The sequence below is a fragment of the Rhinichthys klamathensis genome, unplaced genomic scaffold, assembly GCF_029890125.1.
Source record: "Rhinichthys klamathensis goyatoka isolate OS25496 unplaced genomic scaffold, OSU_Roscu_1.1 h1tg000104l_1, whole genome shotgun sequence".
Taxonomy (NCBI): Eukaryota; Metazoa; Chordata; class Actinopteri; order Cypriniformes; family Leuciscidae; genus Rhinichthys; species Rhinichthys klamathensis.
Window position 1 is genome coordinate 3,594,971 of NW_026606643.1, and position 27,974 is coordinate 3,622,944.

At 38.8% G+C, this 27,974-nt stretch overlaps 1 protein-coding gene across 1 annotated transcript; it reads left to right on the forward strand.

Annotated features, from left to right (window-relative positions):
• The first annotated feature begins 26 nt into the window (after positions 1 to 26).
• Positions 27 to 3,405, forward strand: ndufa8 (NADH:ubiquinone oxidoreductase subunit A8). Its single transcript, XM_056253386.1, has 4 exons — positions 27 to 203; positions 729 to 892; positions 2,835 to 3,000; positions 3,114 to 3,405. The coding sequence occupies exons 1-4, from the start codon at positions 153 to 155 to the stop codon at positions 3,249 to 3,251; spliced, it is 519 nt and encodes a 172-aa protein (XP_056109361.1). The 5' UTR covers positions 27 to 152; the 3' UTR covers positions 3,252 to 3,405.
• Positions 3,406 to 27,974: the final 24,569 nt, after the last annotated feature.

Genomic DNA, 27,974 nt, shown 5'->3' on the forward strand with positions numbered 1-27,974 from the left:
TGACGTTATCTAAATGCGCCTGTAACTATTCGCGCATGCGCACCTGCGCAGACAACTGACCTTCTTCGTGCGGCCTCGTCTTGCTGCAGACGAGGACATTGGTGAACTGTCAAACTCATTCTGATTAGTTTTGGTGCCGTATAATTCGCACCATGCCCGGTGTGGTTGAGCTTCCGACGTTGCAGGAACTGAACGTCGAAGAGGTACGTCTGAAAGAATGAAAAACAAGCAGGTGTTAGCCTAAAGCTGCAGGAGTCGCACTGCTAACGTTAACCTGTTAAGTTAATTTAAACTAGCACAGTACTGTATGCCTATTAGTGAAGATAAAAAAGAAAGCAGAAATTCGAAAGAACTGGATAACTGATTTTTTGACTACATATTGGTCTTGTTTTTAGCAGTATCAGTGTAGCTAAGTGTCAGTGGTTTCATATTTCCATGTATTATTAAGGGTAACACTATAATGGGTAACAATCCTTTTTCTTAGCAGGCTTATTATAGACACCCATAGATTATTATGTGCTTTGTAATCCCTATTGTTTTGGATCTTATTAATATCCAATTCAATAACAAGACTGACTACCTGACATTTTGTATTAGTATCCAGGATATTTTTTAATGTCATACATGTATTATTTTTGCTGGGGAAAGTAATGTATTCACTTAATGTCAAATAGGTAATTTTCTCCTACGTCATGCGCGTTCTTAGGACTTTGCTGTTTTCTGTGCAGGTCAATGTATCATCAGCTGTACTGAAGGCTGCTGCTCATCACTATGGCTCTCAATGTGACAAGGCCAACAAAGAGTTCATGCTGTGCCGCTGGGAGGAGAAGGACCCCAGAAAGTGTCTGAAAGAAGGGAAGAAAGTCAATGAGTGTGCAGTCAACTTCTTCAGGTACACAACACTTTCACTTGTTTGTCTTGATTTGGCTTTGAATCCTTTAGATAGATAATGTTTTATTGTGAGCTGCACATTGTAATTGTAAAGCAATTTACACAACCTTTTTAAAAAAAATATATATATATTTTTTTTTTTTACAAATTAGCAATTCCTTCTGATAAGATTTCTCAGTATTTATTGGAGTTGTCAAAACTCTACTTCGACTTCTAATCGACTTCGGTACCAAGAAATTTCAACGCTTCCGTGTCTATCTGTGGAAGCGTTCGGTGAAGAGCATCAAAGATGTCATTGTTGATCATTGTAGCCAATCAGTAAGTTGAGCGCGTCAACACAATGGCCAATCAGAGACATAGGCTATATGTTGAGCGTGTGAACACAATGGCCAATCAGAGACATAGGCTATATGTTGAGCGTGTGAACACAATGGCCTATCAGATGTGTTTAAGAAGCTGTTCAACAGCGCTCGCAATTATAGAGGGAAATGCTTGTATCGTCACATTTGTACATTTTGGTACCGAAGTTGGTACTTTTTGACAACTCTAGTATTTATCATTCTGATTTATTGGTGTGACCCATTCGCTAATCCATTACGCCTCATCATTCTTATACGGATCAAAGCGGCCGCTTCAAAGAAATTGACAGGCCAATGCGTCAGTATGTAGCTGAAATAAGAAATTATGTCCTTTTCCTTCGCTGGTGGGTAAGTTAAGCACTTTGGCGATACCCAGTGCCTTCAGCTGGATGACGGCTCTGGTTATGGGCAGCCCCTCATTTCTTTTTTCGACTACTTACTGACAACACTTGTCCTTCAATTTCTTCAAAGCGGCCGCTTTTAATACAGCGGTAAGACAGTCTTTTTGGGCTCACCATCTTCTAACATTACACTCTGACACACCGTATTTCTTGGCTGCTTAATGAGAGTTGTTTGATGACATTTATCACCATTAGCTTAAAGTTTGCATCCCCTGGCACTGTAAACTACCGGTAGTTTACAGGGGCGGGTTGCTTCAGTCCAGGGGGAAACACTCGTTTTACACGTATTTGGCGCTCCCTATTGTTGCGGGTGTATTATTGACATGTAAAAGTCTAGACTCTGAATATAAGACGACCCCATATTTTCAGATATTTTTCCAAGAGAAAAAAAAACACTTGGCACTTGGGCTTTGGACTTGCCAACACTGATGGCGGATTCGGATCAGATCGCCTGTCAATCAAACTCTTGGAAAAAGGGTGATTTACTGTAGTCTCAGATTGTAATGCAACTGCACAGTGACATTGTCTGTCATGATTGGGCAAGTGTATGGATGGATTAACTTGTATAAATTTAAAAATATAATCATGGGGATGAGATTTATTCTCACAATATCAACATATTCCAGGTAAATGAATCCAAAGAAATGTAAGCGTAGGACATCTGTCTTTGCAGGATAGCAATTACTATATTGACCTGCCAAATTACAAGGTGCGACACAAGAAGCGACAACCAATGCGAAAGTTTGTAAAGTAGCTTGGTTTCTGTTCTGTGGCATTACGCTGGGCAGCATCCTTCATTCCTGAAATGTCATTGAACCAAAGCCCTGCCCATATTTTTCTTAAACTTGAAACATTTACAAAAAAAAGTAATTCCGGAGTCATTGGATATTTTACAAGCACAATCATAAAAAATGTGCTGTCTGGAGAAGTTTCCTGAATGTCATGAAAATAAAAGGTATGTGTTTATGGTTTTCCAGGTGTAACTTGTGTGAAAGAGCGCACAAATAGAGAGAACTCGGCTGCACTGCTCAGATTGGTTTTTATTTTATTATGTCCTTCTGCATTTTTGTCTTTCCGCATGGACAGAAAATGAGTCGTTGTGTCATAGCTGGTTAGGACATAGTGTAAACCCCACTATTTGCATGTAATTAGTTTTAAAAATCACATATTGTTTTGTCTACAGGCAGATAAAGGGAAACTGTGCAGAGTCCTTCACAGAGTACTGGACCTGCCTGGATTACTCTAACCTGGCGGAGCTGCGCCACTGCCGTAAGCAGCAGAAGGAGTTTGACACCTGTGTGTTGGAGAAGCTGGGCTGGGAGAGGCCTGACCTAGGAGATCTGTCCAAAGTGGGTCAAAATATTCATTACTTTGTAATTTAAAACCTGTATTAGAAGTGGTGTCCATGTCGTTTTGGTCTTCCTCCATATCCTGTACTTCACACCTTTGACCTCTCCCACAGGTGACCAAGGTGGCAACCTCTCGACCCGTGCCTGAAAACCCCTACCATTCAAGACCAAGACCTGAGCCCAACACTCCCATTGAGGCTGAGCTACAGCCATCCAAGCACGGCAGCCGCTTGTTCTTCTGGAACTGGTAAAAAGGGCCAATCGCTGTCCTATAAATATCATGTTCTCTATGCTCCTGACCAGTGTGCCAGTGGTTGCGCTGTTATCCTAACGTATTGTGTAGAAATGTTAATAAATTTTGTGCACTCGAAACATGTTATCGAATTAAAAAAGATTTAATTTAAACTTGGCTTCAGGTTTCTTTTTGTGTAGTTTATATTGATTTGACTGTTAAAGGGGAACTTGGCAACTATTTCAACTTAATAAAACCGTTTAGAAATCATATGATTGGTTCAATAACCTGTTCTGGAGAGGATGGTGACTTTCCCCCGCTCCCCCCAGCGTTCCCAGGCGGAAAATCAACCTTGCAACATCGGGACTGACGTCCCGGTAAGTTGGAAATAGGAAGTCTTGTGAGAAGCGAGAACGAGCGAGAAACACGAACTGCTTTATGGCAATTCGACATAAATCTATGGTACTGTCTGTGTATGATCTATTACCCACCTCGGTAGACATAGCTCCACACGATAAAGTTGGCCGGCTCCGATAATAACAAATGCACATAAGCAGCGGTAGAAAGCGGGAAGAAGGTGCCGCAAGTGAGTTTTTTTTATGACAGTGTTGTGAAAACATACGCCGCACAGCTGTAAGGGGAGCTCGATGAGAAAAAATGCGACAACAAAAGTGAAAATCAGCGAAAAAATGGCTAGAGTTGGCAAAGTTCCCCTTTAAGAATGTTGGGTTCAGTACAACTTAAAAGGTTTGTTAACACTAGGGATGAGTCGCGATCTTCGAATAGTCGAACTGCGTTAGAAATTCGATCATAAAATTGCTTATTCGAATATCGTTATATTTTCCCGCAATTCCAATGTGACATAATTGACGGCACGCCTACTGTCCTAGATCGCGCAGCAGGGTATTTTCCTGTCAGGGACACAAGCTACTAGCCTCGTGAGACCATCCTGATCTCGCGAGCTTTCAAGGTTTCACTCGCAGATCAGTCTGGATACTTTCCGTTAAAGAAAATTTGGGAGCAGTTCACCAAACGAACGTCCAATCAGCGTTGGCTTTGAGGCGGGTTGAGGTGTGACGCAACGAGAAGCGCGTCAGTTCAGTCTAAAGAACATGTCGGCTTCAGCGGATGAAACTAGCATCAGCGTGGCTATCGAGCAAGTTTTATCGGAATTACAGAGTATTTCTTCACTGAAAGAAGAGCAAAACACTGCTCTGGAGGCTTTTCTCAGAGGAAAAGATACGCTCTGTTAGTACGTCATATGCTTCGTTGATCTGATTGGTTGATTTGGCCCGTCTATCACCAACATAGGCCAATCAGCTAACCAGTATTTTCGCCCCTTACCAAAACTACTTCAACGGAAGGTTTCCAGATGGATATGCGGAGCAAATCCATCTGTCGGAGTCAGGTTAACAAGCTACCACTAACATGAATGAAACCCCCTTCTGCGGGATCTAGGATACCAGTGTTTTATACATAGTGTAAACAAACAACAGAAGAAGATGTCGTGACCGTTAACTCTGCGCCCAACAGAGGTGGGTAGTAGACTAACCTTTACTGTCTATGGTAGTAACCAAGTAGGCTACTATTACTTCACTACGTTGGGCGACGTTCCTCTCGTTACTTTATTTTAATGAAATACATGTTTATTCCAAGCGCGCTATCTTTTTTTTATGGGCATGCCATGAGCGATGCTCCATTCGCAAATGAATCACTCTTTTGAGTCGATTCTGTTCAAAGACTTCATCAAACAAGTTGGCAGATCTGTCTAAATCGGTTCGCGAATCAGTTTGAATGAGCTGTTCAGTTCCTCGCGCACTGAATCGTCTGAAGCGCTTTCAATTCACACTCGACACGGAGTCGTAACAGGAAGATTTAAGAACATCAAGAGCTTTGGATGAAGTGGCCGTGGTCCTACAGTTTAGTCTAGTGAAAGCAAATCTGCAAATGCATCATATTTTGCCAGCGATGAAGATCTAGTTGAACATCTTCGTATGATGTCTGTGAATGAATGAGTCCACAGGATACATTCGAGTTCATTTCATTGAGGTAATACATTTTACAACCAAACAGATTATTACGCGACGATAGCACTACAAGTATGATGACATTATCTGTTTTTTGGACATATACATTAATTTATAGGCTACATTAAATAAGCTACCATTGTCCACAGTTTATGAAATGAACACCCGCCATCCCGCGGTAATGTGTGTGTATTGCGCAGTGGCATCACACGAATAGTTTTGATTGAAACTAATTTGTTTAAAAAGTAGGCTTTTGCAGTAACAAGGCAGGTTTGCATAAAATCATTATGACATTATTTTTTTTATCTAACGAGCATCTGGTTTGGCGATGCAAAAAAGCGGACTGTCTGCTTATTGTTTTTTTCTTCTGTAAGTTAACTACTGGTATGTTAAAAAAAACGACGAAAACATGTTAATTGTTCAATTAATAAACAGTTTGTTTGATGACAAATCGCTAAAGATGAAATTGGCCTCCCTTTCTGTCATTGTGAGTGTGCGTTTTTTTTCTTTTTTTCTTTTTTTTTCTTCGATTTTCGAACGATAATCGACTATTGCTCCTCGATTTTCGAATGGCATTTTTGGCAGAAATTCACATCCCTAGTTAACACAAAAATGAAAATTCTGTCATTATTAATTCATCCTCATGTCGAAGACTTTCGTTCATCTTCAGAACACAAATGAAGACATTTTAATGAAATCTGAGATTTCTGTCCCTCCATTGACAGTCCACACAACTACCACATTGTCGCTTCAAAAAGTTCATAAAGAGATTTTCTGAAGTCACGATCACTTTATATGATGAACAGATTTAATTTGGGCTTTTATTCAATATAAAAATTTCATCAACGCACACATCAGCTCAAGTATGTTTGCTTGACATACGAGAACCAATGAGGTTCATTCTCGTGTTACGCAACACGTTTGAGCTTCAGCGAGAACCAATGAGGTTCATTCTCGTGCTATGCAGCACGTTTGAGCCAGAGCCATAGATAGAAAGAGTTGCGACACGCTTTGATGTCGCCGCGACGGCTGTCACGTGGTTCATGTAAGCTCCATTAGTTCCAAAACACACGCGGGCTGTCATGTTCTTCTATGGGACAGACAGCAGCGATTGCATTATTAAACGGTAAATATAAAATAAAACACACACCCAAGTACTTTTTAAGCTGTTATTGCATTTTGTTAATGTCAGTTTTGCATTTGGAGAGGCAGGGTGACAACTTAGATAAGTTTTAGGCTATTTTTTTGGAGGGAAAAGCTTAGTGTTCATGTTCGCATGGGTAGTACGTTAGCACTGGCTTTAGCGGCTCTAACTTAACTTTTCCATATCATTCATCTGATGATGGACGTCTCATGATATTTATTTTAGCACAACTGGGCTGTATTAGGCTATTGATTCCCGTGATCTTGCTTATAAATTCCGATTCAGCCATTAGCCTATACCTTCGTGATCACGCAAAGAGATCTGCAGTCCGTTCAGAACTCCAACCAACACAAAATATTAATAATTACGCTGTGCATGTACAAATGAATGATTTAGGAGGGAAATAGACTGCTCCCATAACGTAGAAAGCAACGACTATATACAGCAATGTTCGGTAAATATTCAACCGAAAAATATTCTTCATAAAATTAAACCGGAGAGATAGTTAATGAGTGAATTAACTATGTTCCTAAATACATATAAGGACATGCATAACCCTCCCTAACCCATTTAAATAAATGAATTGTGTGTGTGTGTGTGTGTGTGTGTGTGTGTGTGTATATAATATTATATATAGGTTATATATATGTATATATATATATATATATATATATATATACATTTAAAATATTATTAAAAATATTATATATTATATACATCAGGTTACCAGTTAGCTAACGTTAGTGAAGTGTTGGTCACGTAAGCTATCGCTGCAATTAACCTATTATCTTCCAATAAACATTTACTAAAACTGGCTACATTAAATATAACTACAGACTAGATTCACGAAGAGATCGGCTAATGTGTGTAAAAGTAAAAAAAATACAGTAATTTCATTAATTTACCAGCGAACGTACTTCTGAAGCACTGAAAATGAATGGGGTTCAATGGAGAAACTATCAGTGTTTGGAACTATCGGCCGCTCCACGACACGCGTTACTTCCAGAGTTCCTATGGCGGTCTATGGGAGTGTCGCAACTCTTTCTCTCTATGGCTCTGGTTTGAGCTTCTGCAAGAACCATTGAGGTTCATTCTCGTGTTACGCAACACGTTTGAGCTTCAGCAAGAACCAATGAGGTTCATTCTCGTGTTACGCAACACGTTTGAGCTTCAGCAAGAACCAATGAGGTTCATTCTCGTGTTACGCAACACGTTTGAGCTTCTGCAAGAACCATTGAGGTTCATTCTCGTGTTACGCAACACGTTTGAGCTTCAGCAAGAACCAATGAGGTTCATTCTCGTGTTACGCAACACGTTTGAGCTTCAGCAAGAACCAATGAGGTTCATTCTCGTGTTACGCAGCACGTTTGAGCTTCAGCAAGAACCATTGAGGTTCATTCTCGTGCATCAAATTTGGTTGAGCTTCTGTTTATATTCGCTGATCAATGTTTATATGTGAATAAAAGCCTAAATTAAATTCGTTTATATAAATTAATAGCCATGTTAATTAAGTATCAATAAAAAAATAGAAAAACAAGAAGCTTTTTACAAAATCAGATATACAAAATAATCTTGGTGTATATGGAGGGGGTATTTTACAAATATTGTGTTGGAGAACGTAATATCCTTCGAGTCAAAAGGGTTGAGACCCACTGCTCTAGGGAAATTATTTTGTTTCTGTTTTTCTGTAATGAAAGTTTGCTTTATGTAAACAGCAATTTGCCATTACTGTTTAGGCTATTAAAGATTTTTTATATATTTATTTTTTATATTGAATAAAGATTGAGAATTTTTTTGATAGAAATATTGAAAAATAGATTTTAAAAAACTAATATAGTTTACCATAAATTTTCCTCAACACAGCCACAGAAGTGTTAAAGGCATGTTGTTATAACCTTTTTTTTTTAACAAAAATATTAAGCAGTCAAAACTGTTTTCAATTTCAATTGTAATAATATTTTACAATATTACTGTTTTTACTGTTTTTTGGGTTAGATAAATGCAGCCTTGGTGTCCAGAAGAGACTTCTTTCAAAAATATGAAATGTTTTTGACAGGTACTGTATATCGGCAGATATTGGGAAATTTTGCCAATTTTTCCCCCCCCCCCCCCCCCTTAAGCTTTCTATTAAGAAGCTTAATAATGTATTAACGCTGTTCAATGTAAACTTTAGCCAATCTGTATATACAAAAGCTCAAAATGGCAATACAGTGTATTTTAATATTTATTCTAGAGTGACGCCTGTAGCCCTGTACCCACAGACTTCCATTAGGTCCATTACTCTCAAAATCTGTTGGTTTATAAACTGACAGATGATTCTGTTCTAATCGACAGCTTGCCACAAATAGCATAAACTTGAATTGATTCTGGAGATTAAACACAATTATGAATTCCACAGTATGTGCGTGTGTTTTTGCTCTGTGTTTGGTCATATTCACCCTTAAAGCTTGTTATAAAGGTGCTTTCTTTCATTCACCTGGGCTGCTGTTCTGGCCAGACACCACCTCCTGTCTAAGTCCAGCAGTATGGTGTGTGTTTTAAAACCAGATTGTGGCTGTGTAGTGTCATGGACCTCAGGGGCTGGAGACTCGGCCCCCTTGGGTAAAGGCCAATTTCCCCCAGAGCTCCCTCCTCACTTCCTTACCAGCCCCTGGAGCAGGACTGTCTGAACAACACGACAAGTTCAAAGAGTCAGTAGTGCACTGCCACAGAGCAGCACAGGTCAATTGGCCCTACAGGCAACAGCACTGCTGCCTTAAGAAAATAAACCTGTGTGCAAAGCTCCATTTTTCAGAATATTTTTATAACAAGTTTTCATGTTAACCTTTATGACATGCAGGTAAAAGGCCCTTACTGTCCCGGTAAAATGATGCTCATTTTCTATAAACTAACGTGGAGCGTTTTCTGGGAGGTCCCACATGTGAAATTTAATCAAACTGTGGAACTAAATCTGTCCCCCCCCCCTCATATGTGCAACTTTACTCAAGAGTCCTCTTGCCCCATACAAGTCAAACGTCATTCTGGATGAAACTCGTACTCTTTCAAGAACAAAAGTAAACCGATGTCAGATTGCAGCCTGAGAGGCAAAGCTGAATTTGCTCTGACGTTTTCTTGGCTAGAAAGTCAGAATAGAGCAGAGCCAGTTTTGTGCCAGTAACAGAGGAATTATGGGGTAGGAGGCCCTGCGGGTATCAGATCAAGGGATATATGACACATACTAAGAGTACCAGTTTAAACACTGGGGCAAAACAATAACTATACTGATAATAACAAGATTTGTAAGCTATAAAACAACGTCGCCTTGAAAATTTTCAAATTACAGCAGGGTCGTCGCTAAAATTACCAGGGTATCTCGTCTGTGTGTATCAGCTGTTTATGGCTTCAATGACATTATCCAATCAGAATAGAGAGTTGAAACTGTCACTTTTAAATATAAAAGTATTCTCTTTGGTAAATGTAGATGGAAACAGAAGATAGATGCTATTTCTTTTGATTTGATTTTTTTGGGGGGGTTGTTAATATGTGACTGATTCATTTAGTGGAAAATATTTGACATTTAACTGGACTGCTGTACCATGCCGGAAGACTTCACTCTTATAACCAGAGCTGCAAAAGCAAAAAGACAAAATATTCATCCTGGCAGTCATAATTTTTATGCTTAGCCAGCGAAGGCTAAATTTTTCCTCGTGGACTCACAATTAGGCCAAATGCATGTCAATCATTATTTGCAAGCATTACTAAAGTGTTGCTCAAACTTAGGGTTAGTGATTTGATCATTACAAATCATACAACTTAAGTAGAGCTTCAGATTCAAATGTACACTTTTAGTGTACATTAAAAACCACTCTAAAACCAAGAGAACAGACCAGCTTGGCCAGTCTGCAAATTTTTTTTTTTTTTTTTTTTTGGCTTGGTATTTTGTCTAAATCCATAAGTAAGCATTTTCCTCTGAACATTTATTTGTAATACTGCACTGTAAAAAAAAAAAAAAAAAAGATTAATAAGTTATGACAACATATGTTTTTACATTGCTTTAACTCATCAAAAGAATTTAAGCAATTTTCAACTTTTTAATATAAATTATAAAAGATACATTTTTTAAAAGTCAGTTTAATGTGAAGTGACTTAAACACCCAAGTTGACAGTAGTATTTTTTTTTACAGTGAAAGTTCACCCAAAAATTCTGCCCCTCATGTTGTTTCAAATCTGTATGAGTTTCTTTCTTCTGCTCAACACAAAAGAAGATATTCTGAAGAACATTATGATGCAAACAACATTGGACCCCATTGACTTTAATTGTATGGACCAAAAAAAAAGAAGAAAAAAAGACAATATCCAATATAATATCCAATAATTTGGATATTTTCCAAAATATCTTTTTTTGTGTTCCATGTAAGTCATACAGATTTTTGGAATGATATTTTTGGTGAGCTACCCCTTTAAGGACTAGCAAGTCAAGCACCATTGTTGTCATTGAGCCAGAAGTGTCTTAACTGCAAAATTCCCTCTAGATATCCAAAGGTGCGGTCCGATCCACAGACTCCCGCAGGAAACCTCACCAGCGGTGACGGTGACCCGGGCCGCTTCGCAGGTCCGCGCAGGGAGGCCTGAGTCTGGAGGCAGGGCCCGGGGGCTCGTGGCAGCGCTAGTTCAGACCTCAACAAAGGAAATGGAGGTCAGTGTTGGTCGACTAGGCCCCGGTGCAGGAAGCACGCTTTGGCAGCGGAAAGAAATACAATACTGGACTTTCACAAAGCAACAGCCCGCACGGGAGTCCACGGTGCTAAAACACTCAAACAAACTAGCTCATTCTCGTCCCTAAACTGTCAATATTCCTATTGTTCGCCACAGACTTTGACAGGATCAAATAAATATTTGAGGCGGCGATGTGCACACACCGCTTGTTGCCTAGCGTAACCTTATCATTCAGTCATCGGGCCACATGTATGCGAGCCAGGGGACACGATGTTATGAAGCGTGAGCTATGACCCGTTCTGAGGCCTCACAGAACCAGGACCTGCCGCCGGCGTGATATGTTGAAACAACCTATCGATTGTGGTTTTGTCTTGGTGTATGCGGCCAACTGTAGCTTTAACTCCTTGTTGCGTCTGTTTTGCAGCAAGACCGCATGTTATATGTTTACTCGAAGCTTTCTCCTTGTCTCTGATTTGGCGTGTTGAGAGGCGCTTTCATGTTTCCACTTAAAATGGCCTCTCACTCGAGTGGCTTTGAACTCACATGCAGGTCTAAGTAAAATACACAGGCTGCCACAGTCTGTAGACTAGCGCTCCAGATGTCACCGTGTGTAACAATACATGCATATTGCAGGATAACGCACCACTTGATCCATACCATAACTATAATGGGCCCTGCTTTTTAATGGGATTAATGTCATGTGTTTGACAAGGCAGAGTGATTTTACTCATGAACACATGCAAACTCAAATGGCAGTTAGCAGAATACAAGAAACACACTGAACACCTTGACAGTCTCCACCAAAAAAAGGGACTGTTTGTAATAAGGTACAACAGTAAGATGCTCATACAATGGCATACAAAGAGTTTACAATGGCCTTGATAAACTCCAGATCGATCGTAAATAAAACTTTTATTTTAAAAGATCTGTTCTCTGTGCAGAGACTGGACTTTCTATTTCTTACTGAGACCTGGCTCTGTCCAGGAGATCTGAGCCCTTTTTCCGAACTTCTGCCAAACAAATGTCGCTATTTTAACTCCCCACGGACAACTGGCCGGGGTGGTGGACTAGTGTCTATATATAAAGAACACTTTAACTGTCGCTCGGTGGCGAGTAACATTTACAGCAGTTTTGAACTTCAGATGTTTTGCTTTGAACTTGCTGATCCACTTCTGATTGCTGTTATTTACCGACCACCAAAATATAACTCAAACTTTATAACAGATTTTGCAGAATTCCTTGGTGATCTGACCCCAAAATATGATAAGTTTCTTATCGTGGGTGATTTTAATGTGCATGTATGCTGCATGAATGATTGCTCGGCTAAGGAATTTATGCATCTACTAAATGCTTTTGATTTTATTATGGGGATCGATGTTTCCACACACAAAGGTGGCCATACCCTTGACCTAGTGCTCCAGCATGGAGTTTCTATCGTTGATTTGGAAATCAGTGAAAACGGGTTCTCTGATCATAAGACTGTTATGTTCACTGTACCCTGCCATGCGAAGATTTCTAAAATCTTATCTTATGAGGCTCCGTATCGCTACATTAATAATCATACAAAATCATCTTTCCTAACCATCTTTGACGAAGTGATGCCATCGCTCGATGAATTTGCTTGTGAGATCAGCGCGGAAGTACTTCTTTCCAGATTTAATTCCACCTGCTCTGATGTCTTGAACACCGTGGCACCTTTAAGATCACCGCGACAAAAATCCCATTATGAACCTTGGATTGATGATTCCATTCGTTGCCTTAGACGCTGTTGCAGAAGAGCGGAACGAAATTGGAAAAAGGACAGGCTTCAGGTGTCATTTGAGATTTTAAAGGACGTTCTGCACAGCTACCAGAAGGAAGTAAAAAAAGCCAAATGTCGACATCTATCAAACATTATTAACAAGAACTGCTCCAGACCAAAGACACTTTTTAATATTATAAATGCTACTTTAAATCCATCGGCCGTACTCTCTCCGGGGGTTGCATCCCCGTCATGTGATGAGTTTTTATTTTTCTTTGAAAACAAAATAAGAGATCTTAGACAGAGTATAATTTGTACATCCTCTACAATTTCTCTTAATCCTAATAACCATCTTTTAAATGAAACTGACGCTGTGTCATTTAATGAGTTTAACTCAGTTACTGAGGCGGAATTGTTAGAAATAGCTAAGCAGCTCAAGCCTTCTGGCTCACCACTGGATAGTCTTCCTCCTTTTTTATTCAGACAACTTATTGCTGATATGGCTCCATATCTTCTGATTATAATAAATCGCAGTCTAGAATCTGGCATTATGCCTGACTGCTTAAAGCATGCAGTGATCCGTCCAATGATTAAAAAATCGAACCTGGATTCATCTGTTTTGACAAATTTTAGGCCAATTTCTAATTTGCCATTTGTTTCTAAATTTTTTGAAAAAATTATTCTATTACAGTTACAGAGTTATTTAGCTGAGAACTCATTATTTGAAATATTTCAGTCTGGCTTTCGAAAATGTCACTCCACAGAGACCGCATTGGTCAGAGTTTTTAATGATATTTTAATTACTTGCGACTCTGGTGATTTCACAGTACTTGTTCTTCTCGATTTAACAGCAGCGTTTGATACAATTGATCATACTATCCTAACTGACCGTCTAAGGCACTATGTTGGTATAGGAGGTACAGCTTTGAAATGGTTAATATCATTTCTAACAAATAGGAGTTTCTCAGTTAAGATAGGAGAACGTTACTCGAGTACAGCACACCTACACTATGGAGTTCCGCAGGGCTCTATTTTAGCTCCATTATTATTTTCTTTATATATGCTTCCTCTTGGGTCCATTTTTAAAAAACACGGTCTGTCATTTCACTGCTACGCAGACGACACACAGGTCTATTTGCCCGTGAAACGAGATTTTTTAACCCTAACGTCTCTTACAGCATGCCTAGAGGAGGTAAAGGCATGGCTTTCTTTAAATTTTTTAATTTTTAATGAAAAGAAAACTGAAATCATTATGTTTAGCCCATCTGAGCAATCAAAATCTGTAAACCTAAATCTGGGTGAGATGTCCGTGTACTTGAGACCGTGGGTGAAAGATTTGGGTTTTGTTTTAGACGATAATCTAAAATTTGATCGTCAAATAAACTCCGTGGTAAAATCATGTTTTTATCAGCTACGTCTGCTCGTTAAAGCAAAACCGTTTCTCTCATTTAAAGATCTTGAGAAATTAATTCATGTATTTATTTCGTCGAGATTGGACTATTGTAACTCGTTATATCTGGGAATTAGTCAGCAAACACTATCTCGTTTACAATATGTCCAAAATGCTACGGCCCGTTTTCTGTGCGGAAAAAAAAAGAGAGAGCATATTACACCGATTCTAAGATCATTGCATTGGTTACCGGTGTGTTACAGAGTAGAATTTAAAGTATTACTTTTAGTTTATAAATCTTTAAATGGATTAGCACCAACGTACCTAGTAGAATTATTAATAGAACAAAAGCCTGCAAGGTCTCTACGCTCTTCAAATCTGGCCTTACTGTCTACCCCAAAATCGCTCCTAAAGCGCAGAGGAGATCGAGCGTTTTCCATCGCTGCACCTAGACTTTGGAATACTCTCCCAATTAGCTTAAGACAGGCTCCATCTCTTACTATTTTTAAATCCAAACTTAAAACCTATTTATTTTCAAAAGCTTTTGATTAAAGACTGTGTTTTGTATGTGTTTGCATGTTGCTTGAATATGGGGTTCCTTATTGATTTGTGAGTCTATGTGGAAAGCACATTGGTCAACAGCTGTTGTTTTTAATAGTGCTATACAAATAAATTGTCATTGTCATTGTCATTGTCATTACAAAGGATTTGTTAACGAATTAGTACAACGTGGTTAGTACCACGGTTGATCTAAAACAAGGGAATTAATTTAGAAGCATGGCTGCAAATGAATAAATTGTGGGAATTAATCTTAATTTGTGGCTATGATATCTATCTGTTATCTGTTTTGTATCTATCTGCTATCTGTCTGTTTTTCTTCAGAGCACACATTTTACATTTGCAGGTCCATCAATACACCATTTCTTTTTATACTTTGTGCCCTATCAGTGGTGATCTGAAATGAGGCGGCAAAGTTAATTAAATTTAAATTGATATCCCAGTTACACTTAATGTTGTCATATATTTTCCAGGTTAAAAAGAAAAACCAAATGCAATTCTATTTTGTATTTTTACATTGACTGATGTTCTATTTAATAAAACCAAGTATAGATCTCATTAACAGTAACAATTTTAACAATATATTTTATTTGTGAACTGATGTTCGGCTGTTCTTTTTAATAACTTCTTTTTGGAAAACCAGTCATCAAGCTCCATATCTGTAATTTCACCAAGCTGATTGCTCACTAAAACCTCCCACAGTCATCATGTTTTCAGGCCATTTCAAGTTTAATTTTGAGTGACATAAAGCGGTGATATCTATGATTTGTCTACTTAGTTTATAATTAGTGTTCATTCAGATTGATTCGCAAATGCGCAAGAAAACAAGAGGCGGGATTTATCGCATGAACCAATCATATCCAATCATAACTGATTATATCCTATCATATCGTGATGGAGGCATTGCCTCCTCTCACGCGACTTTCCCCCATTCATTCTCAATTACCCCAAACCAAACCCAGGGACTGCATTAGGGGATCTGTTAAAAATCAATGGACTCAGGGGAGGCAAGAGAGATGCGGACACCTGCTGTAACTTTACCTGCGGGTGTCGCTGTTGGACAGTGTTGCTTCAGACATGTAGGGATTTATACAGTGATTTATACTGTTGTGAATGTAAGTTTACAAGTTGTTGTCCCCAGTTATTATAATTGAATGGAAAAGAATGAGCAGTACATTCTTCAAAATTTCTCCTTTTGTGTTTCACAGAAGAAAAAAAAGAAAGAGGTGAGTAAATAATGACAAAATATCTCATTTTGGGGTGTACTGTCCCTTTAAGATGCTCTTCTATGGATGGATATTCTCTTATGGATATTTACATTGTAGATAATTCTTGTGGTTAGAATGATTAAGATATTAAATAGATTCATTCATGTAAAATAAGGGAATGTAGTAGGATAGTGCTTGTTTAACTGTACCCAGCTTTTACCTCAGCTGACTGACACGTGTTCGCGCACCATCCCTGGACCTCCAGTGGTGGTTTAACATTAATCCTTGCTAAAAAACAAAACAAACAAAAAAACACACATTGAAATATCTGATATAACTGATGTCTACTTAGCTCTTTGCATTCCAAACGGCACGTGAAGGCTTTTCTGTTTAGAAAAGGCTCGTGACAGCCTCGATTGAGCTATCCACTTTAGGTTTTTTTTTCTTTTCACAACCAAAACTGGTGTTAAAACCTGAACAAGACAGCACAGGTGTGACCACACCTGAGCAACGGTAGAAAACGCTCATATTTTGCTTGTTTATCAATCGCGCGCTCTCGCAGTAACCGTTATGTTGGCGCGAACAAGCGCGTGTTGAAATGGAAAGGTGTCGGTGCCTGACCGCTTGTTTGTTTTCTGAATTGGCTGCATAATGCGACATTGCGCTGGGCTGTTAACGTTTTTGAAAAGTGTCCGTCCGTCACAAATCTTTTGTAAACCGACACTGAAGTATGTGATGACACGCGACGTCTAAACGCATCCCGACCTTCCTGCAGGTGTCGCCACACTTTTCCAAAAATAATTGCAGAGCTCCATCCACCCTAACATGACCGTTTTTACATGGCAACTGCGCTGAGTCCTCTGGAGTGTACGCATGCTTTGAATGCAACAAGCCTGGCTGGAGGCTCCATACTTGACTTCATATTGTATATAGATAGATAAACAAATAGTGGAGTGATTGATTGCTCATTAAAAGAGGTTCCAGTGAATGACAGGCCCAGCTGTTGACAGCTGAGGGGATGTGGAGTAGGGCAGCAGATGAGGGCATGGGGCTCAGGATTTGAAAAGGAGGAAAACGGGCCCAGCGGTGCAGATCCTCTTGGGCCAGCCCTGTGTTTGTCTTGGCTCGTGACCAGCCTCCCATTTCTCCTTCTGATAAACAGCTTTCAGGACTATTTACAGCCCTGGTTCGTGCAAGCACCAAATCCTTTTCTCTTTTTTTCTCTCTCTCACTCCTTACCCTCATTTCTTGTCAGAAGGACAGTGTTATATACGGCATTGTTTGTTGAAACTTCAACCTCGATTCATTGGTTTCGCTCAATGAAGGGAGAATAATCACAGTATCCCATGGGCAAGACTTGGCCGATGATGAACTGAGATGTTCAGGGGATAGTTCATCCAGAAATTAAACTCCTTGTCATCATTTATTCACCCTCATGTCATTGCTGTTTTTTTCTTGGAGCTATTTCTTTCCCAGTTCACTTTTTCACATAACGACAGTTCACAGTGACCACAAAAAAAGAAAGCGCTTCAAAAAGAAAGAAAAAAAGGCCAATAACAAAGTTGTTCATGTTTCTTGTGCACTATTCCAAGTCTTCTGAAGTCATAAATCATTATGTGAGAAATTGAGTTAGTTGTTTAATGAAAATCTTCCCTTCCACTGCAGCTCTTAAATATCAATCTCTATTTGGGATTTTCCAACTGGTGTACCTGAAACACAAAGGAAATTGTTAAAATGTCAAAGCAGCTTCTTTTCCATTCAACAGAAAATGCTTGCTAATCAGGTTTCAATTAAAAACCGCAACCACGTGGTGCGTGACACCACTGTGAAAAGATTTTAAATGTAGTGCACATGTTATATGAATAACTTTTATGCTTTTAAATGGTATTTTTCTTCGTTTTGAACAACTCTCCTTTTTGAAATTTTCTTTTTAGGTTGCACAAGAAAATAATAACATCATACAGGTTTGGAACGACATGGTGGTTAAATAATGACATCGTAAATTATTTTTAGATGCATTGCAATTAAACTCGCCATATACTCTTGAGAGAATCCTGTAGACTATCTTTCCATCCACTCCTTTGATTTTTCTTTTTCTTTCTGAGATGGAGTTACATCATCATGCAGGCTCTCCAGCCAATGCATGCAATCATCAAACCAGCCTCTGCAGTTTTTTATTCAATCTCTTCACTGTCTTTTTGTCCATGCCGACACATTCCTGGAGGGCTATTTCCTTGATTTCTCCAAACATCTTGGCACCGTCTTGCAGGCAACAGCATATATTTGCTTCTCCCAAGCAAACAGCGAGATCTCATGTCAGCTCACTGGTTGGCACTGCACTGAATGCTTCCTGAAGGCAGTTGCTCATTTCCCATACGTATCTGCCTACATGTCATTTTAATGCATTTGTGTATGTGGTTTCAGGGCTTTTGGAGAGAGCGTGAAGGGGAGGAGGTGCAGGATGGAGACATTCTTCTTCTGTGCGCTCATCTAAACAGATTGAGTTAAAAGCTGTACTGAGCGGTGCGGCCGAGCTCCTTTGGTGGTACGTATCTGACTCTGCTCGGAGCTGGGCTTGAGTTTCCTATGGATGTCAAGGTGTGTTAAGCTTTCCCTGCAACTCGAGTTTCTTGGGCTGTGGAGGGCCGTCAGTCACTGTGGACCACCTCCCACTCCAACCCTGGATCTGATCCACACGCTGCTGAGCTCTGGGAGTCCCAGACCCTTCACCTTCTGTTGTCCATTTTCATGACTTTCTTTATCTAATGTTTCAATAGTTGACCATGGTTCCAATCCATCTCTCCACCTACAAATACTGTATGTGTGCGTCAAACTGAGTCATGTAAGATATATGGACATGGTTTTAATTACATGGTCATGACTTAATTACATTTGAATTTAGAATTTTTGAAATTATCTTTTTTTTTATTGATGAATTTATTTAAAATTAGTTATTTTTTCAGCATGGTTTGAATCTTAACAGGCTTGCCATTTATTTGTAAAGAAACAAGTTCAAATTAATTAAAATAAATATATAAAAAAATATTCCACCCTGATGAAAACAGCAAAATAATAAGCAAAGAAAGGAAGAACCAAACTTATTAAAAGAAACATGCATAGTTGGTGGGCAGCATCCTACTCATCCAAAGTTCCTTGGTTAACCAGTTTCACCAAAGAGATCATGCTGGTCAACCAACTAAGACCAGCACTGAACCAGACCGTAATAAAGTTCTTACGTACTTCCACTGCTGCAGGTCTTGCATGAATTCTCTGATGAACTTAAAATGCCCCTGTAGTCAATAATTGTATCCCTTAAAACTCATCTTTGATCACCAAAATGACACATTTAAAAGTTTTTTCCTTTGAAAAAATGTCTCCATGCCTTAAAATAGCTTGAATGTAACTCTACACCCTTGCCACATTTAGTATACGCAGTTCTATGAATATGCAAATTAGCCCCGCCTCCACTCACTCACACCAGCTCAGAGATCCACTCGTTGACGATCACACGTTGACCTGATTGGTTACAAGGTAGTGTGTGACGTCAGAAACACCAGCGATTTCAAACCGCGTTTTTGAGACTGTCTTTGGTTCACTGCAGTTTTAAGGAGAAAATACTCAGCAATGGTGTTGACTTATGAATCTGCACATGGTTTGTCTTAAAGCATATTAAAAACACCACATAGACATATAAACAACATTAAAAACGTGATTTTTTTTTTGACCACAGGAGGACTTTAAAATGCTCCAAAGTTTAACCTTTTACTTTGGTTCATGCCATAAGGTTCAATGAACTTTAACTTTTTTTGACCTTCTCATGTGTATACACCTTTCCTCATTGTCTTTTTTGTACCTTCCTATAACTTCCAGGTTTTATTGACTCATAGGGTCTTGACCGCCACGTCATTCATTGCTTCTGTTTTCCAGCTGTATTGGCTCTGCGACATTATTTAGGGTTTCTTCCATTCAACAGAACCCCTGTGTTTCCGCGTGCTGCCCGGACGTCCAAGTAAAGCCACGAGTCAAAGGAGGTGTGTTTGTTCCAGGTAACCACAGGATAGTGTGGGTCGGAAGAATCCTGTTTACTGCTGAAAGCCACACTGCTGCAGCTGCTCACTGGGAACAAGCGGCAAATCCAGGGAGGTCAAGCGCTTAGTCACTGGTTGGACGACACAATAGTCTTGGCGCTTGACATGAGAATGCGAAAGGATCTGGATTCTCCACAGCGCATTGTCTGGAGAGACCTCTGCACACTGTAATGAAGTATCAATTCCTCTGTTTATGATGGATTCACTCAGCCATCCTGGAAATCAAAAGAAGGATGTGAGGATCGGTTCATGATCTCGCTGTGTGTCGGTGTGTTAAAGGTTCAGATTATATTTACACTGCAGACCTCATTCAGTGACAGGAAGGCTGGAAGTGTTTAGCTGGTAGAAGGATCCTGAATCCAATTCAGTTTTGTCACTCAATGTAAAGGTCAGTGCTTTTGACATGATTACAACCATATTCATCAGGTCTCATGACTTCATTCTTGTTTACCGTGACCTTCCAGCCCTCTCCACTTCCACCAGCTATTTAGATTAACGCCGAATGACAACGGATCTTATAGCGATCTTTGCCGTTACAACTAACACAACTTGACTTGCAAATGGTGGTCGACCCATATGGGTTTCTCATAGACATAATTGCTGAAACTAAATGAACGTTTATTTGATTCAAATTCATTCAAGAATATTCAAGGAAGAAAATACGTCAGACTTCCATATTCTATCATAAAGACAAACCTAGCCAGCTACCATTAGGAGTAAAGGGATGTTCAGAAATGAGAAATTGGCCAAATTTAGCAATTTTTTCTTAGTCTTGAAAAACTTTTCAATTCACAATTCATCTTAATGCTACTTTCCTAGGATCGTCACTAATGAATGGTGGGACTACTTCTTGGGGAGGAACGCGCCCCGTCCTCTCCCCAACGCCCTGTCCGACAGAGAATAAGGGGCCCAATAGCAAAATCAATTCACATACCCAGAATTCCCAGCAATGCGCATGATTCCTTACATTTGAATTCAAATGGCAATTCTGCTTCCTGTTTGCTACTTCCATACAATTCTGAATGTCTTACAGCCTTAAGTGTAGTTTTAATTGGGTATGATTAAATGTGTTCATTTAAAATGATTGTTTTAACATGTTATATTGTCAGCCCTGGTCTATACACTTATTTTACACCAAGTCATTGGAGTCTAGTTATTATTGTAGTAACGCCGATAGAAGAAAGAACAAGTGCATTATTAACCCTCTGGGGCTCTTCGCGTGTTAGTCAAAAATTACAGATTTTTTTTTTTTTCACTGAAATTAATGTACTATATTTTAGTTTGATAATGTTTTTATTTAATATTTTGTATTTTTAGGGGATTTTATGGTACTAAATTAAATTTATGCTGTATTTATAATCCATTTATTCACTTTTTGAACATAGAAAATGAAATTTCCAACTTAAACTGTCGTAAATCTTGAATGCTTTAGCGCACAGACTTAAGTTTGATCTCTTTTCAAAGACGACACTCTGCAAATTATTGCTGCAGTGAAATGTTTTTTTTTAAGTTAACTTAAAAGTTACTTTTATTGTTATTTTACATTTATTGTTATGAAAAATACACAAAAATATTATTTGCAATTTCTTTATGAAATATATATTTTCAAAAACATGTTTTATGATATACCCGATATACTCGCAGCGAAGTTCTTTTGTTGTTGTTCTTGAAGTTGAAAATACCTTTGCAGCGATATACTTATGTTTTAACAAACGTCCACGCAGCTAAATGACAGATGAATGTAAATGTGCTGCATGCTTTCCAACAAAAAGGACAGCAGTAAGAAAGCATCTGATCATAACGATATGGATTTGTTTGCACCAGCTCTGCAATTCAATGGCATCATGTCGGCAGGTGAGGTGGGCCGGCCAAATAATGTCTTTGTCTTATAGGATTGCAGGAACGCTGGCGGGATGCTGGTGGTGGAGAACAGACGAGGGAACTAGGAGACAGGATCTTGGAGAAATCTTAGAGGATAACTCTCTCAGGTAGACCAGAGTGTGTGTGTGCTTAAATGTGCTGATCAAGTGCAGGAGGAATGCTGGGAATTGTAGTTTTGAGTGATATGGCTGGACTATGTGTGTGTGAATGGAGTATGGAGTGCATCAGGGAACCACAGACAGTTGAACTATGACAATAGCCCCTTTAAAGAATGAATATTTTTAATATAATAATTTGAATATTTCACAGTGATATAGTTTCTAACAAATGCTTTCAATTTAAAATGAGCATTTTTGTTTTCGTGTTCTTTGTCCCAGTGGGTTTGGTTAAGCAATAGCGATCTAAGTGCATCACTATGGGGCATCCATGTGACAAGTCAATACAATCAATGACTATATAAAATCTGCTGTCAAACACTTCTGAGGTGAGATTAGTTCACCAGTTTATGGACATGAGCGGCACAGACAGTAGCCGAGGTTTGAAGCAGACCCGCACCTTGAAAGCGAGTCCCCGGTTCATGCCAGGCAACTGTGTGGTTCGGGTGTTTTGTGTGAACACTGATGTGATGTGATGTGAATGAGAGATGAAGTCCAGTCCACCCGTCCAACTTCCTGAACACAAATAAGCACCTCACTTCCACGTTTGCCTTGCCTGTTAGTGTCCAGCCGTACACAACCCAATTACAACCACCATGGCTTTAATTGTGTATGCGGTGAGTTTGCGAATACTAAGTAAAATAACTTTTTGCAAAGAAAAATAAACGACGGGGGATTTTTCCTGGGAGGAAACCTTTAGTTTACTATATGACATGTTTCTTAATAGTGCTAAAGTGTTCTGTGTTCTTTAAATAAACAATGGGGAGTTTTGCATAGAGGGGCATGAAAGAATGCAGGATTTCACTGCTCCTCGCACACATGTCAGCAATTTGGCTGCCTTGTGTATTTTGGATGTTAAAAAAAAAGCAGCATTTCAAAGTAAACGAAAGAGGGAGAGTCTTATCCGCCTGGCAGCTGCGCTCGGTACCAAATTGCTTTCAGCTGATACTCTGCTGCTCAAACTTGCTTGGGTAATGTCAAGTGATGCATTGCAATACTGAGAAAACAACACAGACAAAAATAAATAAGGGGAGAGAAAGTTCCTCTGCTTATCCTTGGCCTTCACCTCTGAGACCCCTGTTGTGCATTGTCCATCTAGGCCTAAAAAGACAACCTTAGACCTGGACAGGAGTACAGAGGCTTTTTTTGTTTTTTTGTTGGAATGACAGTGATGCACCTTAAAAATGGCACATGCAAATATATATTTGCAAACATTTTAGTAAACAGGTTGTGTAATTTATGACAAATAAACAATTGAAAAAAGTTTTTAGTTAGTAATGATATCATTAACAGATTTGTTTGATACCAGTGTCACTCAGGTAAATACCTAATTTTGTGGATTAATGTATACAATGTCAATCGTTTTTTTTATTGAGTCATTTTTCTAAACAATAAAAAATACAGTAGCTTGATTTTATTATTTTTTTCCAGACCCCCCTGTGTTTGTTAATTACACATTTTAATTCATAAAAATTACTAAAGTCTGGAATAATTAAAATATACTTATTATTTATAAGATCAAACGTACTGTAAAAAATCACAATATTGTAACACATTATTATAATATAAAATAATAGGGTTTTATTTAAATATATTTTAAAATGTATTTTATTCCTGTGGTGTCAAAGCTGAATTTTTAGGATCTTTACTGCAGTCTTCAGTGTCACATGATCCTTCAGAAATCATATATATAATTGATAAATATGATATATCTCGTCACTTCTAGAACCACTGGACTCACATGGACTATTTTAACGATGTCTTTGTGACCTTTCTGGGATATGAAAGTGGTAATAATGTTGCCGTCTGTAGAGGATCAGAAAGCTCTTGTATTTCATCGAAATATCTTCATTTGTGTTCCGAAGATGAACGAATGTCTTACTGGTTTGGAACGACATGAGGGTGAGTAATGACAGAATTTGTGGGTGAACTAAACCTTTAACACATGCTTGAGATCAACTTAAAGTAAGAAACTAGAAGTGCGCCCCTTTAATGCAGGTCTATGGGATTCTTCCCCCTGTTTTATCATCCGCCAGGTGATAATCGTTCATTGCACAGGTCACCCCTGTCCATAACCAGTAGGCCCATATTACCTCATTATGAGCTCTTCAAAGCTCTGAAATAAAGCTCTTTTGCAATTAGTAATTGTTTTTGCACAATTATAAAAAGGACTACATGGTTTTCTTTCAGCTCTGATATCTCCATATTGTTCCAGTTCCTGGATTCCCACCCACAAAAGACCTTGAAATGTATCCTTTGGAGTGAAGCCACCCACCATGCAACATGCTTTTGGAAAATCCTCGAATCAACTCAGTTTCTCCTTCAAACCTGACAAGCATTGGTTAGGAAAATGGATTCAGCAAATTTGCACCCTCATTGTTCTACTAACTTCCAGTCTGACACAGTGTGCTGTTGTTTATACTGTCAGAGCCGAGGAATCTGGAAGCATTTGGTGGGTTCGCTCGCTGGGAACTATCCGCCGATTTCTTTTTAAACTATTTTGATATCAGCTCTGTGGAGAGTTGACTTGCGCCTGAGAAACGAGACCTTCTGGGCTCTAAGGCCTGGCTGCGCTGTAAGAATAAACACAACAACAGGATGAAACCACAGCCGGACGGGGACTTTCAAGAGCAGGAACGCGTCCCACAGCTGTTACGTAGTTTCATCATCCATCACTGTGGGTGTTACGTACAAGACTGGTGGATCGGGATGGCACTGCCTTTGTGGTGATATCTTGGTTTCAATTATCCAAGCCATTAAGGTCAACGGCAATCAGGATATTGGAAGCTCCTCTGGCCTATACGGCAATTACGACTGCTTAGCTTCGAACTCCGCCACACGCTCAGACACGTAACCGTCCTAAAACGAGCAAGTCTGTTCCTTGTGACCTATTACCCAAATGTGTTTATTCTGGGAGCCGCCATTACCCTGGCCACGATCCCACTTTGGAGCTAATGGCTGAAATTCCCTGCATAAGTTTTTGTGAAATAATTGATCACATGTGAGTGTGCCGGTGCGTGTTTCCTCCATTTTGAAGGTGATATCATGCGGTCAGAGTTTTCCTGTGATACTGTGATTGCTTCCTTGGCCGTGGCCAGGGCATTGAGATGGCGGCATTACGCCACGGCACTGGAGCGCTCTTATCAAAGTGTGCCGTTATCACTAGCGCAAACTGCCCTGGACTGTGGCCACATGGACTCAGCAAGTATGCAGTGTCTGCCATCAACATTACGTGGCAGGGAAATTTGACTACAATTAAGCTTGAAGGCCTTTAAGATGTTTTCAAGACAAAAATCAAGGGGGAAAATTTCGACTAGGGACGTCCAGCTGTTGCTCTTGTGCACGTGTTGGCTCTTTCAAATGAACACAGTGCTGCTTTATACAAGTCAACTTTCCTCCGAGCCAAAGAAATCATAATTTGATAAATACTATGTAGACTTCAAAGGGTTTGCTCACTTCTTTGGTCGAACCTGCAAGTCAAGTTTCTGGCTGAGTTTCTTACGCAGTCCCACTATATTCACTCAGTACTCCGTCCAAACAGTTGTTTGAATCGGATTTTTTCGTCCATCTTCATTTGTTCATCTTGTTTTGTATACAAAACCACGGAGTACTACAGGACAATCTTGACTCCTCTCCAACACTGAGTGAAGGACCTTCTCCATTAATCTAACTGCTTTATTTTTCGTATTTAGACAAATTTGTGTTTCCAGGAAGTGGCTGAGGTCAGCGCAGCATCTGTTGCTACTTATGTCCAAGATGCATGCGTTGCTTTGTGTTGGTTGCCAGGGAAACCATGTCTGCACAATCACCTCTGAATGGTCACATCTTCAAAGACCCCACGAGACGTCAAGCCGGATGATTCTGACCAAGCAGCAGTACTAAGGGTATGTTAATGTAACTGTCCGATTTCAATGCATATTTACTAATAAAGGATAATAAGAACATATTTATTCACCCTTATTCATTCAAAACCTGTATGTGTTTCTTTCTATTGCAGAATGCAAAAGAAAGAATTCAGAGGAATGCTTTTTTTATCTATACAATGAAAGCAATGGGGCTCCATAGTTGTTTTGGACCCCATTGACTTTGAGTGTTTGTAAAAAAATATATATATATACGGTATACATTCTCAAACATTCTTCAAAGTATCTCCTTTTGTGCTCCACAGATGAAAGAAAGTTATTGTTTGGAACAACATGAGGGTGAGAAAATGGTAATCGAATTTTCATTTTAGGGTGAACTATCCCTTAGATATCTTGTTTTACCAAATATGGGTAAAAAGACATCATGAATGAAAAAAGAAAACATGACATACAATTATGAAATAGGAATTCCAAGACAAAAGACAGACATTAAAAAAAATGCCTGTGGATGATCTGTACTGCTTGCAAATTTCACAGAGGTTAAAACAAACATTTAAACTCAAGTTTTCTTGTGAGAAACCTCTGTGAGAAATGAATACTGGATACTTTTTTTTAAATTTGATGATAAGGTAAGCGTTGCTTTTTTTTTACTCATAGTCGTGATCAAATGTTTACATATATACACCATCCAGAATCTGCAAAATGTTAATTATTTTCACAAAATAAGAGGGATCATACAAAATGCTAAATACTATTTTTATTTATTTAGTACTGTCCTGTTAATTATTTTCACAAAATAAGAGGGATCATACAAAATGCTAAATACTATTTTTTTTTTTATTTAGTACTGTCCTGAATAAGATTATTATTATTTTTATTTTTATTTTACATAAAAGATGTTTACATGTAGTCCACAAGACAAAAAAAAAAAAGGTTTATAAAAATTACCCCGGTCAAAAGTTTACATACCCCTGATTCTTAATACTGAGTGTCATTACCTGGATGATCTTCAACTTTTTCTTTTTCTTTTTTTTTATGGTTGTTCTTGAGTTCCTTGTTTGTCCTGACTGCCCAACGTTCTTCAGAAAAATCCGTCAGGTCCTGCAAATTCTTCAGTTTTCCAGCATCTTTTGCATATTTGAACCCTTTCCAGCAGTGACTGTACGATTTTGAGATCCATCTTTTTACACTGATGACAATTAAGGGACTAAAACCCAACTATTAAAAAAGTTTCAAACATTCACCGATGCTCCAGAAGAAAACACGAGGCATTAAGAGACGGGGGTGAAAACATTTTGAATTTGAAGAGCAAGGTAAATTGTACTTAATTTGTTTTTCGAGAAACATGTAAGTATCTTCTGTTCCTTCCAAAGGGGCTGTACAAAAAAAAAAAAAAAAAAAAAAAGATATTTAAACAAAATAAGAAAAAATTTGGACATAATTCATCCAGTTCAAAAGTTTTCACCCCCCGTGAAAATCTATCTGGACTATGTAAAATAAAATAAAAATCTTTTAAGTAAAACATCTTATTCAGGACAGTACTAAATAATATGACCATAACATGCATTTTGTATGATCCCTCTTATTTTGTTAAAATAACATTTTGCAGATTCTGCAAGGGGTTTGTAAACTTTTGAGCACAACTATACATATATATCCCATTTAAAATCTCACTTATATTGAAATCATTTCTAGAAACCATAATATCATTTGACATTGGGCCAGTAAGCAAATACCTAGCAACACCATGGAAACCACCCAGGCAACGTCCTGGCAAAACCTTAGCACTGTGGTGGCAAATTTGCACAAGTGCTACTCACATTTTCTTGTTGTATTTACATGTCCTGGTTGTGTGTGTTAACCACTTCAACAACATCACAGACTGATCCCTTGTAAAAGAAAGAGTTGTTTTATAGAGGATCATTTTGTCAAATGGCTCTATCGACAAGCTAATGAATTCGAGATCTGTGCTTGACAACACTGGCTCACTCA